We start from the raw sequence: 22,113 nt of genomic DNA, 5'->3' as shown, positions 1-22,113 counted from the left end.
GAACGTTCCTGGAAGTATGCAAATCACATACTTGCGGTCACATGACCACCCGGCATCGGAGAATCCGGACAGCATGCATTGTGCGCTCTGCAAGAATTCACAAGACTGCAGTGACTTGAACAACCTGTTTAATGTATATCTTATACTGGCTTCATAAAAGACCATGGAGGTCAACTTGATGCCTCCTTGAGGGCCAGTAACCTTTCCTCTTGGTATCAGCCCTCAAGGTCACTTGGTTTCATGGTATCAGAATAGAAGTGATATACATTGCACTAGAGGGCACAGACTATGCTCCGATGGGGGACATACAGTAGACGGTTAGGTTTGCAGATTGTCCTTCAATCATATTGAAGAATAATTCCTCTTTAAATGTTCAAGTATGAGATGTCTTACCCAAGTTGCAGATATAACCTTTTTATTTTTCCACTTAGTTGGAAAGGAGGTTTTGCATCCATGGAAATGTGGCTGCTTTGCCTTCTAGTGATACATTTCATCTAACGCAATCGTGGTGAAGCCTTATAAATTTCACACATTGGAGACAGAATGCAGAACACCTTTGCTATAATTCAGAAGAGAACAAAGTCGATATCCGGGGACTTTTTGACACCTTGAATTAATTTATTTGCTTCTCTTGCGTTTTGAATGCTTCTATGATTAATGTTTTCGTCTTTTACCTTTTTTCCTTCACATTTAAGAACAATGCTGGGAACAGTCAGGGCTTCCAGTACAAGGTTATTGGGTGCGTTGAGTCAGCAGCTGCCTCACACCTCTTCCTAATGAGTGGGTAACCTATGCATCTTCTCGCAGCTAAAGAACTATGTCCCTGGCACACATGGCATGCTGGCATTTGTAGTCGCACAGCATTTCAAATGGACTTCTGCTATGAGACTTCCAAAGAAATTTGCTGCTGCAAAAGTTCAGACCCTTCTACAGCAAAATAAATGGACAATGATAAAGACTCTTCTATAGCTCCGAAATTTAGTAGATTGAACCTAATAGTTGTTCTCTCCGGCACTCATGTATAATAATATATTACGTTCTGCTAGCGCCCTCCTAATATCAGCTGTTATTGCGGAAGAAATCACCCAGCAAATGCTTATATGAAGGACTAATGAGGCATTTTATGGCGCTCGTTGTATCGAAGGAGCCAAATAGAAAAATGTCGATGTGATTTCTCTGAAAAATTCTTGTATCTTTTTTTTTTTTTTCCCCGTATCAGTTGTCCTATTGGTGACATTTATTTTTGCCACTTATTTAATTTTGCCTTTTTTTAGATAACTTTACTTGGATTCGTATATGTTTTAGTTCTTGTTTAAAAATATGGACGTGCTTTTCCTTTTTATCCAGATGTTTTGGTTAAATTCATCATTTGCGACTTTTCAAATTGTGGCAAAATTTGTGCGCATTTGTATTCTAGTCGCCTACAGGTGCAAAAAAAATCACAACCCTTGTACATCATTTTGAAAAATTTGGCGCAAAACCAGCAATGAATATCACCAGTCAAAAAGAAAGATCACATACAAAAAGCAAAAGTCGACTAACTGTATTTTATATGTTCTGTTGCTTTACCGTATAGAATGGTCTTTTCTTTCAGTGCCATGTATGAGTCAACAATGCTGAAGAATAAAGTTTTTCTAGAAAAATGAAGGAAAAAAAACATGTGTAGTCAATATGTACAGTACTGCGCAGAATCTTTTCCACCCTTGCTTAAAATTTTTGCAGAGTAAGGATGCTTTAAAAAATAGAAATTTTAATAGTTCTATTTTTATCAATTAGTAAAGTGCCAAGTAAATGAACAAAATAAAATCTTAAACCAATATCTGAGAGCACCCCTTGCATTCATCAGTTCTGCTAGGTAATTGCACACAGTTTTTGAAGGAACTTAGCAGGAAGGATGTTCCAAACATCTGGGAGAACTAACCACAGATCTTGTGTGGATGTCTCTTGTGCGAAACCTTCTGTCTCTTCATGGGAACTTGATATGTGAACTCGTAGATGGGGAACTCGACATGTAAACTCGACGATGGGGAACTCGACATGTCAACTCGACGATGGGGAACTCGACGATGAGATCAGGGCTCTGTGGGGCCGCAACATCGCTTTCAGGACTCATTATTCATTTTTACACTTGAGAAAATTCTATAAAGGAGTTGTCCACTACTAGGACAACCCCTTCTCATTTCCCAAACTTGGCCCCAATAAAATTAAAAAAAGCTTATACTCGCCTCCCTTGCCGGCGCCATTACCACGGTGTCGGCACTCGCGGTACCGTGGCTCTCATTCAGTTGTATGACGTGATCCCGGAGCCCAATCAGGGCTGGTGTCACTGTCTCCCACCTTCAGACAGATCAAACATGAAGAGGAAGTCCAGGCTGCAGATGATCTCTAACTTCCTCTTCATGTTAAGTTCCACAGAATGCAGAGATTGTGACGCCAGCATTGATTGGGGTGCCAGCCACCATGTATCATTTAGCTGCATGAGGTCCCCAAGACCGCAAGTGCTGACACCACAGGAACCTCAATGGCACAGGAGGTGAGTATAAGTTTTATTATTTTATCGGTGCCAAGCCTGGGTATGAAAAGGGGTTGCCCTAGTAGTGAACAACTCCTTTAATTACATTGACTGGATGTTTGGGTTTGTTGTTCTGTTGAAATGACATCCACAGAAGATCTGTGGTTAGTTCTCTAAGATGTTTGGAGCAACCACCTGTCCAGTTCTTTCATACCCTGTGTCTGTGTATCTAGAAGAACTGATGTTTTGATGCTGAAGGTAAAGGGCTGTCAACGAATATTGATATTTCTTATATCCTTTGTTCAGTCACTTTTGCATTTTGTTAATTTATAAAAATAATTAACACTTGTATTTTTTCAGACATTCTTAGTATGTAGCATTTAAACTTTTGCGCAGTGCTGCATGTGTATGTATACATTTATAATATATATTTTTTTATGTATATGTACACACATATGCCAGTGTTTGCTCCTTTCAGTAACTCCTTGTTGAGCTGAACGCTCGCGACACAGATGGATGCACCCACCATTGAGAGGAGCTATCATTTCTAATGAATTTAAAACTTTGCAACATAATAAATTATCCTCCTTGATCTGGTTGGGGCGAAATACATTTATAATTCGGTGCTTCCCTACTGAGTCCATGTAGACAACCTGCTGTTTAGAGGAGTTAAGAGCATTCCCCCCACTCCATCTCCCGAGCCCCCAAACTCCGATTTAGAGAATCACTGCATTGGCTTCGGTACATGAAGTTTTCAGCCAAGAGCTGAAATCTGTGATTCTTCTGCAACCTACTGAGGCTCTGGCACATCAAGCGCTATTGTTTTTATACATCTGTACGCATCGAGGAGATTAAAGCAGTCATGTGAAACTGGCATAAATTTACATCTTGTTGAGGATTTTATTTTTACTTATTTTCCTAGTTTGTATATCAATATGAAAGACAATGGAGCTGTGTATGTTTTTTTTTTATATTTTTAGATAGATGGGTATTATCTAATATGATGGGTTGTTGAATTAATTGGTAGATCTTCATATATTTCATATTTGTGTGTTGTGGGTACATGAGCCCTAAGGTTGTCAGGATATTGTATATGTATCTACAGTTGTTAGGTACACCCTACTGGAAGTGTTTTCAGAATTATCTTTGTATATTGAGTGCATCAGGAATTGCTACATGTGTTCTCTCCATGGTATATCCCTAAATTAGGACCTGTTGGGTGTACTGGACTGGAGTTGACACAATCTTAGAATCTTAGGCTCTTAGAATCTTAGGCTCTTAGAATCTTAGGCTCTTAGAATCTTAGGCTCTTAGAATCTTAGGCTCTTAGAATCTTAGGCTCTTAGAATCTTAGGCTCTTAGATTCTTAGGCTCTTAGAATCTTAGGCTCTTAGGGTCTTAGAATCTTAGGTTCCTAGGATCTTAGGCTCTTAGAATCTTAGGCTCTTAGAATCTTAGGCTCTTAGGCTCTTAGAATCTTAGGCTCTTAGAATCTTAGGCTCTTAGAATCTTAGGCTCTTAGAATCTTAGGCTCTTAGATTCTTAGGCTCTTAGAATCTTAGGCTCTTAGGCTCTTAGAATCTTAGGTTCTTAGAATCTTAAGCTCTTAGAATCTTAAGCTCTTAGAATCTTAGAATCTTAGAATCTTAGACCCTTAGGCTCTTAGTCCCTTGGGCTTTTAGACTCTTAAGGCCCCGTCTCACATAGCGAGATCGCTAGCGAGATCGCTGCTGAGTCACAAGTTTTGTGACGCAACAGCGACCTCCATAGCGATCTCGCTATGTGTGACACGTACCAGCGATCAGGCCCCTGCTGTGAGATCGCTGGTCGTGTCGGAATGGCCTGGACCTTTTTTTGGTCGTTGAGGCCCCGCTGACATCGCTGAATCGGTGTGTGTGACACCGATCCAGCGATGTCTTCACTGGTAACCAGGGTAAACATCGGGTTACTAAGCGCAGGGCCGCGCTTAGTAACCCGATGTTTACCCTGGTTACCAGCGTAAATGTAAAAAAAAACAAACAATACATACTCGCCTTTCGGTGTCCAGGTCCCTTGCCGTCTGCTTCCTGCTCTCACTGACTGCCGGCCGTACAGTGAGAAGTGAGAGCACAGCGGTGACGTCACCGCTGCGCTCTGCTCTCACTGTACGGCCGGATCTCAGTCAGAGCAGGAAGCAGACGGCAAGGGACCTGGACACCGAAAGGCGAGTATGTACTGTTTGTTTTTTTTGGTAACCAGGGTAAACATCGGGTTACTAAGCGCGGCCCTGCGCTTAGTAACCCGATGTTTACCCTGGTTACCCGGGTGCTGCAGGGGGACTTCGGCATCGTTGAAGACAGTTTCAACGATGCCGAAGTCGTTCCCCTGATCGTTGGTCGCTGGAGAGAGCGGTCTGTGTGACAGCTCCCCAGCGACCACACAGCGACTTACCAACGATCACGGCCAGGTCGTATCGCTGGTCGTGATCGTTGGTAAATCGCTTAGTGAGACGGGGCCTTTAAGGTACCTTCACACTGAGCGACTTAACAGCGATAGCGATCTGTGATGTTGCAGCATCCTGGACAGCGATATCGTTGTTTGACATGCAGCAGTGATCTGGATCCTGCTGTGATATCGCTGGTCATTGCTGAAAGTCCAGAACTTTATTTGGTCGTCAGATCGGCGTGTATCGTCGTGTTTGACAGCAAAAGCAACGATGCCAGCGATGTTTTACAATGGTAACCAGGGTAAATATCGGGCTACTAAGCGCAGGGCCGCGCTTAGTAACCCGATATTTACCCTGGTTACCATTGTAAAAGTAAAAAAAAAACACTACATACTCACTTCCCTGCACTGAATGTGTCAGTGCCGGCCATAAAGCAAAGCACAGCGGTGACGTCACCGCTGTACTTTAGGGCCGGCGCTTACACAGTGCAGGGAAGCTGAAGGTGAGGGACGCGACAGACACGGCAATGTAAGTATGTAGTGTTTGTTTTTTTTACATTTACACTGGTAACCAGGGTAAACATCGGGTTACTAAGCGCGGCCCTGCGCTTAGTAACCCGATGTTTACCCTGGTTACCCGGGGACTTCGGCATCGTTGGTCGCTGGAGAGCTGTCTGTGTGACAGCTCTCCAGCAACCACACAGCGACGCTGCAGCGATCGGCATCGTTGTCGATATCGCTGCAGCGTCGCTTAATGTGATGGTACCTTTACACTCTTTAGACTCAGAAAGGACCTCCTGGGGCATCGTGTCCAACCCCCTCCTCAATGCAGGATTCATTAAACTATCTTAGACAAATATCTGTCCAGCCTCTGATTGAAGACTTCCATTGAACTCGCCACCTTTCATGGCAGCCTGATCCACTCATTGATCACACTCATTTATCTCTATGGTACACTGGTTCATGTATTGCGGCTTAACTTTAACTTTAAAGGGAATCTGTCAACACAAAATGACTAGTCAAACCATGCACAGGCTCTCTGTGCGCCTCCCCACCTACTGCATCCATAATTATACTCCCTCCTTCCATGATTGACAGCTTGGTTTTTACAGGAGCCAGAGAAGGACCGAGATAGATTGGAAATAAAGTAGTTGTAAAGTTGCACTGAGATGTTTGGCCACACCAAGGGTGCACCAAGTGTCTGTGCTTAGTTTGAACAGTCATTTTGTGCTGACAGACTGCCTTTTAAAAATCTAGGGTATAGTTCCCTGACTTTGTGAAGAGGAGCTTCAGAAATCCATTAATTTACTTTTCGTACTAGTCATTCTGCATCACGTATCTTCACATCTTGTAATATGATGTTTTTTTTCTTTTTCCTTGCAGTGGAAAGATGTATGAGTTCTATGCAAGCTGGTACGCAAATGATCAAACTGCGCGGTAGCTCCAAAGGTTTAGTTCGATTCTACTACTTGGATGAACATAAATCTTGTATACGGTGGAGACCTTCAAGGAAGAGTGAAAAAGCCAAGAGTAAGACTACATTCATATGTTCTCGTAGTGCAAATGTCATATGGCTGAACTTTGAAATATCAGACATAAGATGAGAGAGGATTCCAAATGCAAATTTCACTTGTCAGCCCAAAACTTCACCGCAAATGTTGTAGCATCAGCCAATAAGAAAAATTGGAATAATGTGTATGATGCCGAAGTAAGATTACGTGAACGGAGACTTTTTGGAGCAAAAACTTTCCAGATCTCTAACCTCCTCAAAAACGTTGGGTTTCTGCTCCAAAAACACAGCAAAAAGATTCTGTGTAAACATAACTTAAGTAAGTAGACTGTGAGTTTTTCTATAATCTTCACTGTTTTAACTGGGTGACAATATTTCCGATTTCCAAAAGCCCCAACAATCAACTGATATTGCCAAAGAAATTTTGGGTTAACTACACCGGAGCAATACTACAAGGAGATCTAATGTTAGTGGCTATTTGTATGATCCAGAGCTGCAATATTGATCCCCACCAATTTATCGATAACCTATGCTGAGAATCTGCTTTCATATTTGTAGCCCTAGGTGACCCCTTTAATAGTTAGCTGGAGGGTCATAGAAAAGTATTAGACTAATATAGAATACTAGATGGTGGCCCGATTCTAACGTATCGGGTATTCTAGTATATAGCACAGGCTACGTACTATATTGCATAGTGACGTAGTATATAACACAACCGACGTAGTATATAACATAGCTACGTAGTATATAACAGAGCTACGTAGTATGTAACACAGCGTACGTAGTATATAGCAGAGCCACGTAGTATATAACACAGCCACGTAGTATATAACATAGCCAAGTAGTGTATTGCACAGGTATGTAGCATATTGGTCAGCCACGTAGTATATAGCAGAGCCACGTAGTATATTGCACAGCCACGTAGTATATTGGACAGTCACGTTGTATATTGCCCAGCTACATAGTATATGGCACAGAGATGTAGTATATAACACAGCCCACGCAGTATGTAACACAGCCTATGTAGTATATAGCAATGTGGGCACTATATGCGTGGTTAAAAAAAGACTTAAAATAAAAATAAACATATAGTCCCCTTCTGAAGGCCCCTTGAAGTCCTGGCGCCTGTGTGCGGTGCACGTGGCAGCTTCCAGTCCCAGGGTTGGTATGAGCGCAGGACCTGTGAGGACGTCGCGGTCACATGACCATGATGTCATGGCAGGTCCTTCTAGCATAGCATCCTTGGCACCAGAACCTGCCACTTGCAGTGCCGAGGACAGCGCGCGACATCGGAAGGTGAGAATAACCTTTTTTTATTATTATTATTATTATTATTTGTAACATTAGATCTTTTTACTATTGATGCTGCATAGGCAGCATCAATAGTAAAAAGTTGGTCACACAGGGTTAATGGCTGCGTTAACAGAGTGCGTTACACCGCGGTCCGTTAACGCTGGCATTAACCCTGTGTGAGCGCTCAGCGCTGACTGCAGGGCAGTAAAGCAGCGGCCATTTAGCTGCCAGACTATGGCCGTCGCTGATTGGTTGTGGCAATGGTCGTGGGCGTTTTGCCACGACCAATCAGCAACTTGGATTTCCATGACAGACGGGCCGCGACCAATGAATATCCGCGACAGAAACAAAGAAAGACAGAAGTAGACCATAGACAATTATATAGTAGATTAAACCAACATTCAACCATTTGCATGAGTTTTGCATATATTTATATATCTTAATAATATTATGGGTTTACTTCAATTTTTGTTGTTTTTTATTCTTTCTCAAAACATCCAAAAAATTCTGAAAAAAAATTGCTTAAATTATATGGACACCTTTTGTGCAATATTTTTGGTTTTATCTCTTATAATGTGTGAATGTATTTTTGGCTACAAAACTTTAAGTTGGCAAGTTTTTTGCTCATATTTTTCATAATACACCCAATTATTACCCATTAACTGGCTACATTTTTTTTTTAAGGGAAGCATTGGCGTCCTTACTTTAATATATTCTCACATCTGTTCCATCGAGACAGTTCGGCATTGCTGCTCTCTGTCCAGGCAATTATATTGAGTAGGTTAATGATGGGGGACAACAAATCCCAGGAGAGAACATCATGTGCAGGTAGTGCCGATATGGCAAACCAGGTCACAGCGCCATTTAGCCACAAAAATTGTGTAAGCTCCATAGACATGGCCGTGACCATTCCAACCATGCCCATGGTCCAAGCAATTTTTACCCTAGCAAAAATTCTATGCAAAACTTGCAATTGATCGAAACTTTCTGCCAATGGCTCATAAATATTGCATACATTATTAAAAAGATCTTTTAGACTTGATGAGGCTGGAGGACTTATTTTCAAAATTACAGAATGGCTACATGATCCTGATTATTAATTTGAGCTTTTTAGGAGTCCAGCTAGACTTGGACTCCAAAAATGCTCATTTTTATTAAGCTTTTAAAAATGTATTCACAGCCATGCCGATATGCATTGTCAGAGTAAGTACACCCGCCTCATCAGGTCTAGGACTTCTATTCAATAATGGATGGATCATTGCAGGATGGTTGCTATTGATTGTGCAGCGCCCCAGAGTCCTGGTCGTTGCAGTACTGATGCTCCGCCGCTAAGGGGAGTGATGGTACGTCTGATGGCACTGAAGGAGTTCACCTGACCAGGTATCACAGACACCGATACACTTCACAGTCTGGCCTCCAGGGGGAGCTAAGGGCGCTATGTATTAGGCCACTCCTCACAATCTGGTAAAACTGTGGGTTAGGTAGAAAGTTAGACAGAAGCTGACTGGGTTGGAACCAGGCAACATCCTGTGGCAGAGGGTGTTGCAGGGGAAGATTCAGGGGGGTCCCTGTCAGGGGTGGGATCCTGACAGAGGCCTAGCGAACAGGAAAGAACGTTAATGAACCGCGCCTGCACTACATCGCGGCGGTATCTCAAGAAAGGACAAGAAGCGAGGTTTAGTGTGGAGAGTGAGAAATGAGATCAAAGCAAAAAAGGGATAACAACACCAGTAGGAGTCGTGCTGTAAGATCGAGGCAACATCCTATTGAGGCGCGTAGCCGGTGGTCGGAACGCCGAGGAAGTATTGGGCTCCAAGCATTACTTCAAACCAACGGCAGGACAGTTAATTATAGGTTGGTTGTCGCACCTAAATCACCTAAGCAGACATAGGGGTCAACTGTGGGAGAGGGGCATCACTAGGGTCCCGGAAGAACTCCAGGCCTACCCGTCATACGGGTGCGTCCTATCCATATCATCTGGGGGACGGAGAAGAACATCAGAACAGACATAAGTTGTTGGAAAGAACATCAGAAACAGACACAACAGTTGTGAGGACTATCCCGTGGTGCTCAGCAGGGAAGTACTACAACACACAGGCGCTAGAAGGTAGGCACAGATTTCCACCTGCAAAGGGAACTCTGGATGTGCCATCGGACCGGCCGGTCTCAGACAGCCCTGTTAATCGTACTCTGGATTGAGGACCTTGAAGCCTTCAGTAAAGAGGTAAAGAGACTGCGACCCTGTGTCCTCGTTATTCATCTCGACCTGCACCACGCACCACCACCTACACCTTTCATTGGACGCCCCTTAGCAGGGTCACGGACTGGGTCTAGCTACCGTGACAAGCCCAGAACTGAGACCGAGTACCCCGCGGCCATGTGTCTGGGGGCGCTCCAATTGCAACTGTTCGTACTGTGAAATCTGGTGACAGATCCCCCTTCGAGTTGATTTTTAGTGACGCCAATGCCGTCTAAAAAAAACCGGTTACAAATGAGGTGGTGAAGATATAAAGAAGCCCGTCACATCCAGAACTTCATAAATAGGTTGACGTAATGCACTTTGCTTGTGCCCTGACCTTGTCCCCCCGGACGCCGCGTCCTCAGTGTCAGTTTTGGCACTTGTTGTAATGGAGAGGAGCAGCGCCCCGTTAGATTGCTGCTCGCTGACAAGATGCAGTCATTACATTACGGTGGACATGTGTTTTTCCTCCCCGCTGGCTTCCTCCCAGGGGCTCATGTTCTCTTTGAGTGTAATGCATCTCCTGGTACTCTCTTTTTATTCTGGCATTGTCACAGACCTGCTGCTGTGCTGTGTACAACTAGATTGTCTTTGTCTGCTCGCTTTGACAGCCATGTACACAGGAGAATGAAGACTTGCAGAACACAGGAGCGTCTGTGTGCTGAGGAGCAGACGGACTGTTTAAAGGAACCTTGCTCCTAGGACTCTGTTCACATCTGCCTTGTGGCGTTTTATAACAGATGTCATGACACTGTTCCGAATGCATTGTGTAGAGGGCACGGTGGCTTATGAGAGGGCGCATCGCTTTCTGCCAGGGTGTTCATGGTTTTCACAGGGAATATCGCCTTGCACACAGCTCTGTTTTCCCTTTAAATTTGACTAAGTCTCTGATACAGATGTGAATAGAGACCTAAGGCAGCCATACACATTAGCCTGTCAGACGAACCTGCTGATACTGTGTATAGGAGACTCTCAAAATGATGTTGAGGGAAATACAGATCATGCATGTCCAATTTTTGGATTGCAGTTTGTTTTGTTCTTGGTGAGATTAGGCATGGTGTATTGTCCCCACATCCTGGCGTAATGCCCCTCCGTCCTGGTGTATTGTCCCCTCGTCCTGGTGTATTGTCCCCCTTGTCCTGGTGTATTGTGTCCCCCTTGTCCTGGTGTATTGTGTCCCCCCCCCCCTGTCCTGGTGTATTGTCCCCCCCTGTCCTGGTGTATTGTCCCCCCCTGTCCTGGTGTATTGTGTCCCCCCCCTGTCCTGGTGTATTGTGTCCCCCCCTGTCCTGGTGTATTGTGTCCCCCCCTGTCCTGGTGTATTGTGTCCCCCCCCTGTCCTGGTGTATTGTGTCCCCCCCTGTCCTGGTGTATTGTGTCCCCCCCTGTCCTGGTGTATTGTGTCCCCCCCTGTCCTGGTGTATTGTGTTCCCCCCTGTCCTGGTGTATTGTGTTCCCCCCTGTCCTGGTGTATTGTGTTCCCCCCTGTCCTGGTGTATTGTGTCCCCCCCTGTCCTGGTGTATTGTGTCCCCCCCTGTCCTGGTGTATTGTGTCCCCCCCTGTCCTGGTGTATTGTGTCCCCCCCCTGTCCTGGTGTATTGTGTCCCCCCCTGTCCTGGTGTATTGTGCCCCCCCCTGTCCTGGTGTATTGTGTCCCCCCCTGTCCTGGTGTATTGTGTCCCCCCCCCTGTCCTGGTGTATTGTGTCCCCCCCTGTCCTGGTGTATTGTGTCCCCCCCCTGTCCTGGTGTATTGTGTCCCCCCCCTGTCCTGGTGTATTGTGTCCCCCCCTGTCCTGGTGTATTGTGTCCCCCCCTGTCCTGGTGTATTGTGTCCCCCCCTGTCCTGGTGTATTGTGTCCCCCCCTGTCCTGGTGTATTGTGTTCCCCCCTGTCCTGGTGTATTGTGTTCCCCCCTGTCCTGGTGTATTGTGTTCCCCCCTGTCCTGGTGTATTGTGTTCCCCCCTGTCCTGGTGTATTGTGTTCCCCCCTGTCCTGGTGTATTGTGTTCCCCCCTGTCCTGGTGTATTTTGTTCCTCCCTGTCCTGGTGTATTTTGTCCCCCCATCCCGGTATTATGTTCCCTCGTCCTGGTGTCAGGCCGCAAGTCTCTTACTGACGTAGTCTATTAAAGCCCGTTGAGCATCCCATGCACCAACCGGCCCCCTTCCAACCTGTAATCCTAGTCTCAGCCGACCCCGATACCGTAAGTGATAGTTAGAAGTGATAGCCTTGCTCACTTGCACAGTCCCTCCTGTGTCGCAGGTGTGCCTCTCCTGTTGAAGTCGCTGCATGGCTCTTCTCAGCTTGACCTTCGGCGAAAGTCACTCAGGCTCAGGGCAGAGCGGACCTGGCCTCAACTCTTGACAAGCATAGCTCGACCGTGGAGGCTTGACCAGGGGGCTGATTTCGGCTCTAACAAGCATAAGCAGCACTCGGGGATATCTTCCGGGATCTGAACCTTGCCAGGTGGTGACCAACACCCAGGTAGCACAGACTCCCTGCTGAGGCCTGTCACGTTGTTCTCAGTGGAGTCTCTGGAACACATCTGCCCCGCTCTCTTTCCTAGTGCCAGATCCACCTGTGATTTGGCGCACATGGCTTTTGTGGCATCCCAGGAGTCCAGTTGCCACAGTGGCATTGCCTTTCTCAGGGGGGTGTGATGCCATGCCTGGAAGCAAGAGGGATCCACTTAGCAGGTAATACAGTCAGCATGCAACACCTTTCCTGACTCCAGACCAGAAGGGGGAGCTCTAACCCGGTTTTCAAGGGAACTTCCCTATAGGCTCTGGTCTGGAGGCGGGGTTAGTTAGTATTAGTCAGAGAGCAGACAGTGAAGGAAGAAGAGGCAAGAAGTGAGAGGAGAGCCTGTTCGATAGGAGCTGCGACTGAGCTCACCCCAGGACTGAGCGCCAAAGACAGGACACCGGAGTCCGTGTTTGTGTGTGGACTGCAGGCCCAGCAACTGAATCCGGAGGGCAAGAGATTGCAGGTCTCCTGGCCCATCACAACATCTGAAGGCACAGCAGCAAATGAGAGCCAGAAGCCACCACGAAGGAGTGACACCTGTAATAGGCTCAAGCTGCCTGCCATACAGACAAGGACTAAAGAATAAGAAGGAGCAGAGGGCTGAGCACAGCTTTAGGCAGCAAGGACCTCAAAATACAGCGCAATAGGGAGGCCTACTCTGAACTCACCTGGTTAGCTGGATCCCATATTGCTTCCAGGCTGCCCGGATCTCTATTACCATCTGTAATCAGTGCCATGGACTGCACCACAAACTGTGAGTAAAAGTGTGAGAACCGCACCCTGCTGTGTCTTCAGAGTTATTTACTGCACCATCCACTCTGCACCACGATTATTATCACTACTATCTTTCACATCATAAGTGCCCTGGGACTTGGTTCTACCTATAGAGAGCTGTACCAACTCTGCTGCATCACCATCAGCCCCAGCGGTCTCTTTAAGAAGCGCCGGCTATCCCTTGCCCAATACCACAGGTGGCGTCACGAACTATCCCCCATAAACTTTATTTTCCCCTTTATTTCACTATTATTTGACACCCAGGGCATTGGACCAGGTCACTGCTGCCGTGACACATCCCCCTTAAGAACTGTTCGACCCGGCCCGAGTACCCCACAGCCCTGGCGGGCACTCCACTTTTATATTTGGGAAGTTCTTATAGAGAGTCACACCTGATCTGGTCCAGCACACAAGGTTCCTCCCTCTGCAAATCTTCCTGCACACTTTGGTTTTGCTTGATTTTGGCTGGCCAGCAGATGGGAGTCTTTCCTCATTAATGGCACATCTTGCACCAATTTTACAGAGTGGTCATATTGTCTGGTTACATTCCTCTCCCCATCCTGGTGGTATTGTCCCTCCCACCCTTGTCCTGGTGGTATTGTCCCCCCCACCCTTGTCCTGGTGGTAGTGTCTTGCATCCTGGTCTACTGTCCCCCATCTCGGGCTCCTTTTGTTCTTCACCACCACAAAATGAACCGATTGTACTCCCCTCTCAGCAGCTGACCTCTGTGTTCCTGTACCGGGGCAGCGCATGACGTCAATGCCATGCTCCACGTCGTGTCAGTGGCAAGCCCACATCTGCTGCTAGCCTCTGATTTGCTGGTGGTATGTGTTGCATCACAGGGAGCCGGCAAATCGCAGTCGCACCCTCTGTGACCGTGATCATTACGCCCCTGCTGACAGCGGCGGAACTCCTGTGTATGGAGAACTTGGGCCAGATGGCTGCCGGCCAAATCATCAGTATCTTGTGTATGGGCCCTTAATGTGTAGCGACAGGTCACTAGGTTTAAGATTTACAGCAATTTAGTATTTTATTTTTTTGAGATTGTGGATAACAGACTTTTTACGGATCCGCTAATCATAAGTGAACTGTCACCACTGCACGTACAATGTTCTGTGGTGCTAAATTATCCAATTAGTGACCGTATAATGTAGGCCAGCAATCATTCCCCACCGGCGTTTTGTATTTTTTGAATAATAATGTGACCGTAAGGGACTCACTACTGGTACCTGTTGTCTGAGGTTACAGAAGCCCTTCGCGCAGCACGCAGACATATTATACATCTATGTGCTCGGAATCTGTAATATGATATTTAACTTTTATTTCCATAATTAAGAACAATACATAAAGTTAGTGGAGGATAAATGATATAGACAGAAGATATATAGATAGTATAGGGTAGGGAGGGATAAGGGAGCTATATCTGTCCCTCCTCTATCTCTAATATGTCTCTCCCTACCTTGTCACAGGGGCAAGCGCCCTAATAGTAATAAATTATGAGGCGACCTTACTCCTCCTCGTCTGACCCTGCTACACTTCCTTATTGACCCTATAGATTAGCAGTCTAAGTTGGCAACAAGCAGAATTAAAGGTAGGAGATAAATATAAAATAGGGCAACAATTGCCTCAAGTTAAAGTGCACAGTTGTTTGCAGCCAATAATGTAGCCGCCACGTACATACAGTGGGGAAAATACGGTAAATGTTCTACACTGCCGATTTTGCAAGTTTTCCCACCTACAAAGAATGGAGAGGTCTGTAATTTTTATCGTAGGTACACTTCACCTGTGAGAGACAGAATCTAGAAATAAAAACAGAAAATGACATTGCATGATTTTTACAGAATTAATTTGCACTTTATTGCATGAAATAAGTATTTGATCACCTGCCACCAGCAAGAATTTTGGCTCTCACAGACATGTTAGTTTATACAGGTAACAAGTTCAATCAATCATACGCCAACCTCTCCACCATAGTCAAGACCAAAGAGCTGTCTAAGGGCACCAGGGACAAAAATGTAGACTTGCTTAAGGCTGGGATGGGCTACAGGACAATAGGCAAGCAGCTTGGTGAGAAGGCATCAAGTGTTGGCACAATTATTAGAAAATGGAAGAAACACAAGATGACTGTCAATCTTACTTTGTCTGTGGCTCCATACAAGATCTCTCTTCATGAGGTAAGGAGGATGATTATGACAAAGTCCAGGAATCAGCCGAGAACTACATGAATGACCTGGTCAATGACCTGAAGAGGGCTGGGACCGCAGTCTCAAACAGTACTGTTAGTAACACAATACGCCCTCAAGGATTAAAATCCAAGGTCATCCGGCTCACGCCAGCACATGTCCAGGCCCGTTTGTAGTTCGTCAGTGACCATCTGGATCATCTAGAGGAGGCATGGGAGAAGGTAATGTGGTCAGATGAGACAAAAATAAAAGTTTTTGATATTTACACTACTCGCTGTGTTTGGAAGAAGAAGGATGAGTACATTCCTAAGAGCACTGTCCCAACCATGAAGCATGGTGGGGGAAACATCATACTTTGGGGGTGCTTTTCTGCAAATGGGAAAGGACAATTGCACCATCTTGAAGGGAGGATGGATGGGGTCATGTATTTTGGGAGATTTGGGCCAACAATCTTCGTCCTTCAGTAAGAGCATTGAAGATTGGTTGCAGCTGAGTCTTCCAGCATGACAATGACCCGAAGCACACAGCCAGGGCAACTAAAGAGTGGCTCCGCAAGAAGAATTTCACGGTCCTGGAATGGCCTAGCCATTCTACAGACCTGAACCCAATAGAAAATCTTTGGAGGGAGCTGAAACTCAATGTTGTCCAGTGACAGTCCCGAAACCTGTAAGATGTGGCGAAGATCTGTAGGGAGGATGGGGCCAAAATCTCTGCTGCAGTGTGTTCAAACTTGATCAAGAGCTACAGGAAAAGTCTGACCTCTGTGATTGGTTTCAGTACCAAATATTTAGTTCTGTTTTTATATTGCATCAAATACTAATTTCATGCAATAAAATGCAAATTAATTATGTACAAATCATACAATGTGATATTCTGGATTTTCTCTTTTTAGATTTTGTCTCTCACAGGTGAACTGTACCTACGATAAAAACTACAGACCTCTCCATTCTTTGTAGGTGGGATAACTTGCAAAATCGGCAGTGTATCAAATACTTATTTTCCACACTGTATGCCTAAGCTAAATAAATCACTGTGTGTAAAAATTCTTTAAAGTGCAAATGTGCTTTCTGCAAAACAAAAATTGATTAACTGCATAGATGTGTACAATCCCTCAACCATCCCTATTGGGGCACAAACCCCTTACAGCAAGGTAGGGAGAGACAGATTAGGGATAAAAGAGAGAGCGCCCTTATCCCTCCCTACACTATACAATCTATATACAGTATCTTCCTTGTATATTTTGTATCCTCCACTAACTTTGTGTACTGTTTTTAATTACAGTAATAAGTTATTTTTTATAGTGCTTTTTTTTATTGCTTTTTGATTGACGGAGTCCTGCAGAATTACGTGTTGTTTGATTGGTCTGTTATGTGATCTCAAGGATAGATCATCACTATCATATGTCAGAGAACCCCTTTAACTATCCCCTCTCACCGCTCCCGTTCAGTCTACTTGCCTTCCAGGCAACCTCACAAGCCGCTATTCTCCCAGTACATGCTGGTAACCATTCCTTCCGAGGCTGACATCTCACAAAGTTCCTATTTAGCCCAGCAATAGCAGCTTTCTGCTTTCCACATTCAAAACCTTGTTTCCTCCCCCCCTTACTGACATCTCACAGCCCTTAGCCGATTCCTCTGAAATGACGGGTCCCAGTGCTGATGACACGGACTATTTAAGTGACAGCTCGAACTGTTCTTCAATGTGGCTACACTATCCCAGGCCACCATTTCTTCTGGTGACTTTCTTCAAGCCTTGAGAGGTGATCTCTTCATACCATTGCATGGTATCTCAAGAAAGCGTACCAAGCGACCCGCCAAGCACTATGGTTTTTTTTAACAGGCTCTTTGGTAATCCGTCCGACACCTTAGCCAATCCAAATGCCTCCAATGGACAAGACCATTCCTGGATACCAGATAGGCCAATCTTAGGTTTTACAGGTACCAAGCTGGACTATCCACAGCCAGCTTCTTGGTGCCCAAATCATTTCCTTTCATATCTCTTTTTTGCCCCTTCTACAAACATTGTGGCATGAAATTTTGAGTCAAAATGCACATCGTCAAGTCTTGGCTCTTCCTTAGTCTAAACAACCGCAGGCACCTCTTCCTATAGCTGAGCGCCAGGACACCATCCATCCCTCTGTCAGGTCATGTTGGTGGTGCTTCATATACTTATACATAATCTACCATGATACCAGTGACAAATGGGCACAATGGTGACAATGTGACACAAGAAGGTTTCTTTAACCAGTAAACAGCATCTTAATGGGTCATTCAGCTATGCATGCTTCATATCTGGAGGGTAAGCAGTGCCCATGATGTCAGGTCTGCAGCCAACTGCAAGTGCAGCGCCCCAGAGTCCTGGTCGTTGCAGTACTGATGCTCCGCCGCTAAGGGGAGTGATGGTACGTCTGATGGCACTGAAGGAGTTCACCTGACCAGGTATCACAGGCACCAATACACTTCACAGTCTGGCCTCCAGGGGGAGCTAAGGGTGCTATGTATTAGGCCACTCCTCACAATCTGGTAAAACAGGGGGTTAGATAGGAAGTTAGAGAGAAAGCTGACTGGGTTGGAACCAAGCAACATCCTGTGGCAGAGGGTGTTGCAGGGGAAGATTCAGGGGGGTCCCTGTCAGGGGTAGGATCCTGACAGAGGCCTAGCGAACAGAAAAGAACGTTAAGGAACCACGCCTGCACTACATCGCGGCGGTATCTCAAGAAAGGACAAGAACCGAGGTTTATTGTGAAGCAGTGAGAAACGAGATCGCAGCAACAAGGAGATAATACCAATAGGAGTCGTGCTGTAAGATCGAGGCAACATCCTATTGAGGCGCGTAGCCGGTGGCCAGAACGCCGAGGAAGTATTAGGCTCCAAGCAATACTTCAAACAGAGGCAGGACAGTTGATTTTAGGTTGGCTGTCTCACCAAAATCACCTAAGAAGACATAGGGGGCAACTGTGGGAGAGGGGCGACACTAGGGTCCCGGAAGAACTCCAGGCCTTCCAGTCATACGGGTGCGTCCTATCCATATCATCTGGGGGACGGAGAAGAACATCAGAACAGACATAAGTTGTGGGAAATAACATCAGAAACAGACACAACAGTTGTGAGGACTATCCCGTGGTGCTCAGCAGGGAAGTACTACAACACACAGGCTCTAGAAGGTAGGCACAGATTTCCACCTGCAAAGGGAACTCTGGAGGTGCCATCGGACCGGCCGGTCTCTTACAGCCCTGTTAACCGTACTCTGGGTTGAGGACCTTGAAGCCTTCAGTAAAGAGGTAAAGAGACTGCAACCCTGTGTCCTCGTTATTCATCGCGACCTGCACCACGCACCACCACTCACAACTTTCATTGGACGCCCCTTAGCAGGGTCACGGACTGGGTCTAGCCACCGTGACAACCCCAGAACTGAGACAGAGAAGCCCGGTACCGAGTACCCCACGGCCCTGCGTCTGGGGGCGCTCCACAAGCCTGTGGGCACAAATGTGGCACCGCAGGAGCTCGATTGCCACAGTGGCATTACTTCTCTCACAGAGGGTGATCCCATGCCGGGAGGCAATTAGGGATCCCCTTAGCAGGTAACACTGGCATGCAACACTTTCCTGACTCCAGACCAGAACCCGGTTTCAGGGTAGCTTCCCTTTAAGTTCTGGCCTGGAGGTGGGGTTAGTTAGTCAGTCTGGGGGAGACAGTGAAGGAGGAAGTGAGTGAGGAGAGAGACTGGGAGTGGAGCTATGACTGAGCTCACCTAAGGACTGAGCGCAAAAGACACCGGAGTTCGTGGTTGTTTGGGGACTGCAGGCCCAGCAACTGAATATGGAGGGCAGGAGATTGCAGGTCTCCTGGCCACAACTGACACCCGAAGGCACAGCCGCAGACTAGAGCCCGAAATCACCAGGAGGGAGTGACACCTGGAAAAGGCAGGAGCTGCCTGCCATGCGGGTAGCATTCCACTTAAGGGACAGACTGAGAGAGGGAGTTGAAGAGACCTTAAGACATCAAGAACCCAGAGAACAGCGCAGTAGAGAGGCCTCCAACCCCACCTGGCTAGGGCGATTCTGAATTGCTTCCAGGCTGCCTGTATCTCCATTACCAGCTGTGACTTGTGCCCCGGACTGCATCTGCAATTAAAGGTAAAGAAACTACAATCCTTGTGTCCTCCAATCATTCCTGCACCCCAACGTCCACAACCCCTCATAGACCGTTCTGGTAGCCTTGGGGCCCCCGCTCCATCTGTGAGGAGCAAAACCATCAAAGCTGCATCACCATCGGCCCCAGTGGACTCCTTAAGCAGCGTCGGCCATTTATAGCTGAACACCACAGGTGGCGTCACAAACAATCCCTTATAAACTTTAATCCCCTTTCATCATTCTCAGTCTTATTGGATGCCCGGGGCCACGGACTGGGTCACCGTTGCCGTGACTTCCCCTTTAAGAACTGTACCGACCCTGTACCGAGTACCCTGCGGCCCTATGGGGTGCTCCACAAGCGCCAAGTATTGTATACCAATCCTATTCATAAGAGCAGGACAGGTTCGCCATACCTTCAGCTCATGCACTCGATTTGGCAAACGTCTATAGATGTGATTACACTGACCGCACTCACCTTCTGAAGTTAGCGGAGGTACATTAGCTCTTTAAAAGAAAACATTTAGTACTTTTACATTGGGTGGTGGGGGAGTTATACCGTTTACCACCTACAAGGGGATAAATCATAATCCAAAAAATCTTGACCTTTCATGACTTGTTGTCCAAACCTTCTCGTTCTCAACTTACGGGATCTGTTCACTGGAACCCGCACCACACAATGGGCACTTGTATCCCCTTTAGAATGGAGGAGCAGTGCACATACTCAAATGCCACTCCATTCATTCCCCAAGGGGCTGCTGAGCGTTGAACTCCACTTTTTTGGCAGTCCCATAGAGAATGAATGGAACGGCGGTTGGGCGTCTAATCTGCTGTTTTTTCTTTTATAACGGGGATAAAAGTGTCCCATTGGAGAGTAAGAAAAATACATTCCCTGATCTGATAATCAGGGCAGACCCAGCTACCGGACCCCCCACTGATCAGGTAGGCGATGGCTTGTTTTCACTGGACAATACCTTTTAATGGCACACTGACCTAGTTTTCCAGTATAATTTACTTGTGAACATCTTTATTGGGTGTAATGAGAAGTAGACGCTGAAGAATGAATGATATAATATTATCGCGTCCGTTAGAGAAGTACAGCCGGTTCCACTCGCTGGGTGAAAGCAGGCCCAGTACAGTGATCGATGGAGGAATGCACAAGACTTTGTTTTGCTCCTCTAGATTGGTTTTGTGTTCTCCGATCACAGGGGAAATTAAATCCCATATACTGCACTTGTCTTGGTTCAAGGCAAGACTTTCTCATGAGTTGTCCTTTTATGATTTGATAAGGAGAATGAAGAAAGGACAATGCACATTTTTTGGATAGCAATTAAATTGCAAGGTACAACTCATAAAAGTCTACTTATAGCTCAACGAGGACCGTGGCTCGTTCAACTGAATGGGGGAAAGTCAGGACTTCGTAATCCAATATTTAATGCATCTTTGTGTGTATATATTATATATATCAGCTATAAATTTACAGGTGAAGTCAATACAATTAAATGCCTTGTCCACCTTTTGGGGACTTTTTTTTATACATAAATGCATGTATTTGTGGTTATAGTCATTTTTGCAATTAGGTTTTGTTATAAATTTTGCACCCTTAGCCTTCTATAGACTGTGTGCTGCACTGTCTATTGCTGGCTGCAGACTGAGTTATCAAGAGAATCCATCAGAGAATCTGTCAGTGACTGTATTATGGGGACATGTGTAAATCATTTGTGTATTTATGACCACGGAATACATTAATGTTGAAAGCTGGGAATGAAAAATCCTGAAAAACGAAACTGTGCAAAGTTTTAACTTAAACCCTATGGCAAAAAATAATTTTATCCCCAATTTATGTAAAAATAAAAAAAATAACCTAAGGTTGGACAATACAAAATCTTGTAACAATTGCAGAAGGTTAGATATGGTATATTAGGAAGCAATCAAAATTGATCAGTCTGTAGTTGAAATTGATGTTGGAATTGGGAAAATTGGGCAAGCTTAAGGATCTGAGCATCTCTGACCAAGTCCAAATTGGGGTGGTTAGATGATTGGGTCAGAGCATCTCCGTAAGGGCAGGTCTGGTGGAGGGATGCTTTGGTATTAAGTGGTTGGTACCTACCATAAGTGGTCCAAGGAAGGACAACATGTGAACCAGTGGTTGTGGCTATAGGTGTCCAAGACTCCTCCATGTATGTGATGAATGAAGACTAGCCCTACGATAGAAAGCTCTCGGGTCGCTGTTTGAGGTTGTGTAGCCACATAATGCACCGCATTAAGCAGAACACACATATAACTATATAACTTGCATCTCGGCACTATAAAGCCGGTGTCACATTCAGCGTAGGGAAATACGGTCCGTTTTTTACAGGCGTAATATGCAGAAATGATCCCAAAACAGTGATCCGTATGTCATCCTTAGGCAGGGTGTGGCTGCGTATTTTACGCATGTCATCCTCCGTATGTAATCCGTATGGCATCCTTACTGCGTTGGACATATAATGGATCCAAGGGCTCAAATATTCGTGAAAA

At 45.7% G+C, this 22,113-nt stretch overlaps 1 protein-coding gene across 1 annotated transcript in view; it reads left to right on the top strand.

Moving 5' to 3' along the window:
- The window catches only part of PLCH2 (phospholipase C eta 2), a 694,774-nt gene that overhangs the window by 499,471 nt on the left and 173,190 nt on the right, over window positions 1-22,113 (top strand). Inside the window, exon 3 of the mRNA XM_077250076.1 lies at window positions 6,320-6,466. Within this exon, the coding sequence (XP_077106191.1) occupies window positions 6,320-6,466 (147 nt within the window). The remainder of the gene's footprint in view (window positions 1-6,319; window positions 6,467-22,113) is intronic.

The sequence above is a fragment of the Ranitomeya variabilis genome, chromosome 4 (genome assembly GCF_051348905.1).
Source record: "Ranitomeya variabilis isolate aRanVar5 chromosome 4, aRanVar5.hap1, whole genome shotgun sequence".
In the NCBI taxonomy this organism is placed as follows: domain Eukaryota; kingdom Metazoa; phylum Chordata; class Amphibia; order Anura; family Dendrobatidae; genus Ranitomeya; species Ranitomeya variabilis.
The sequence above is the reverse complement of the archived record's forward strand: the minus strand, read 5'-3'. Positions and strand labels throughout refer to the sequence as shown.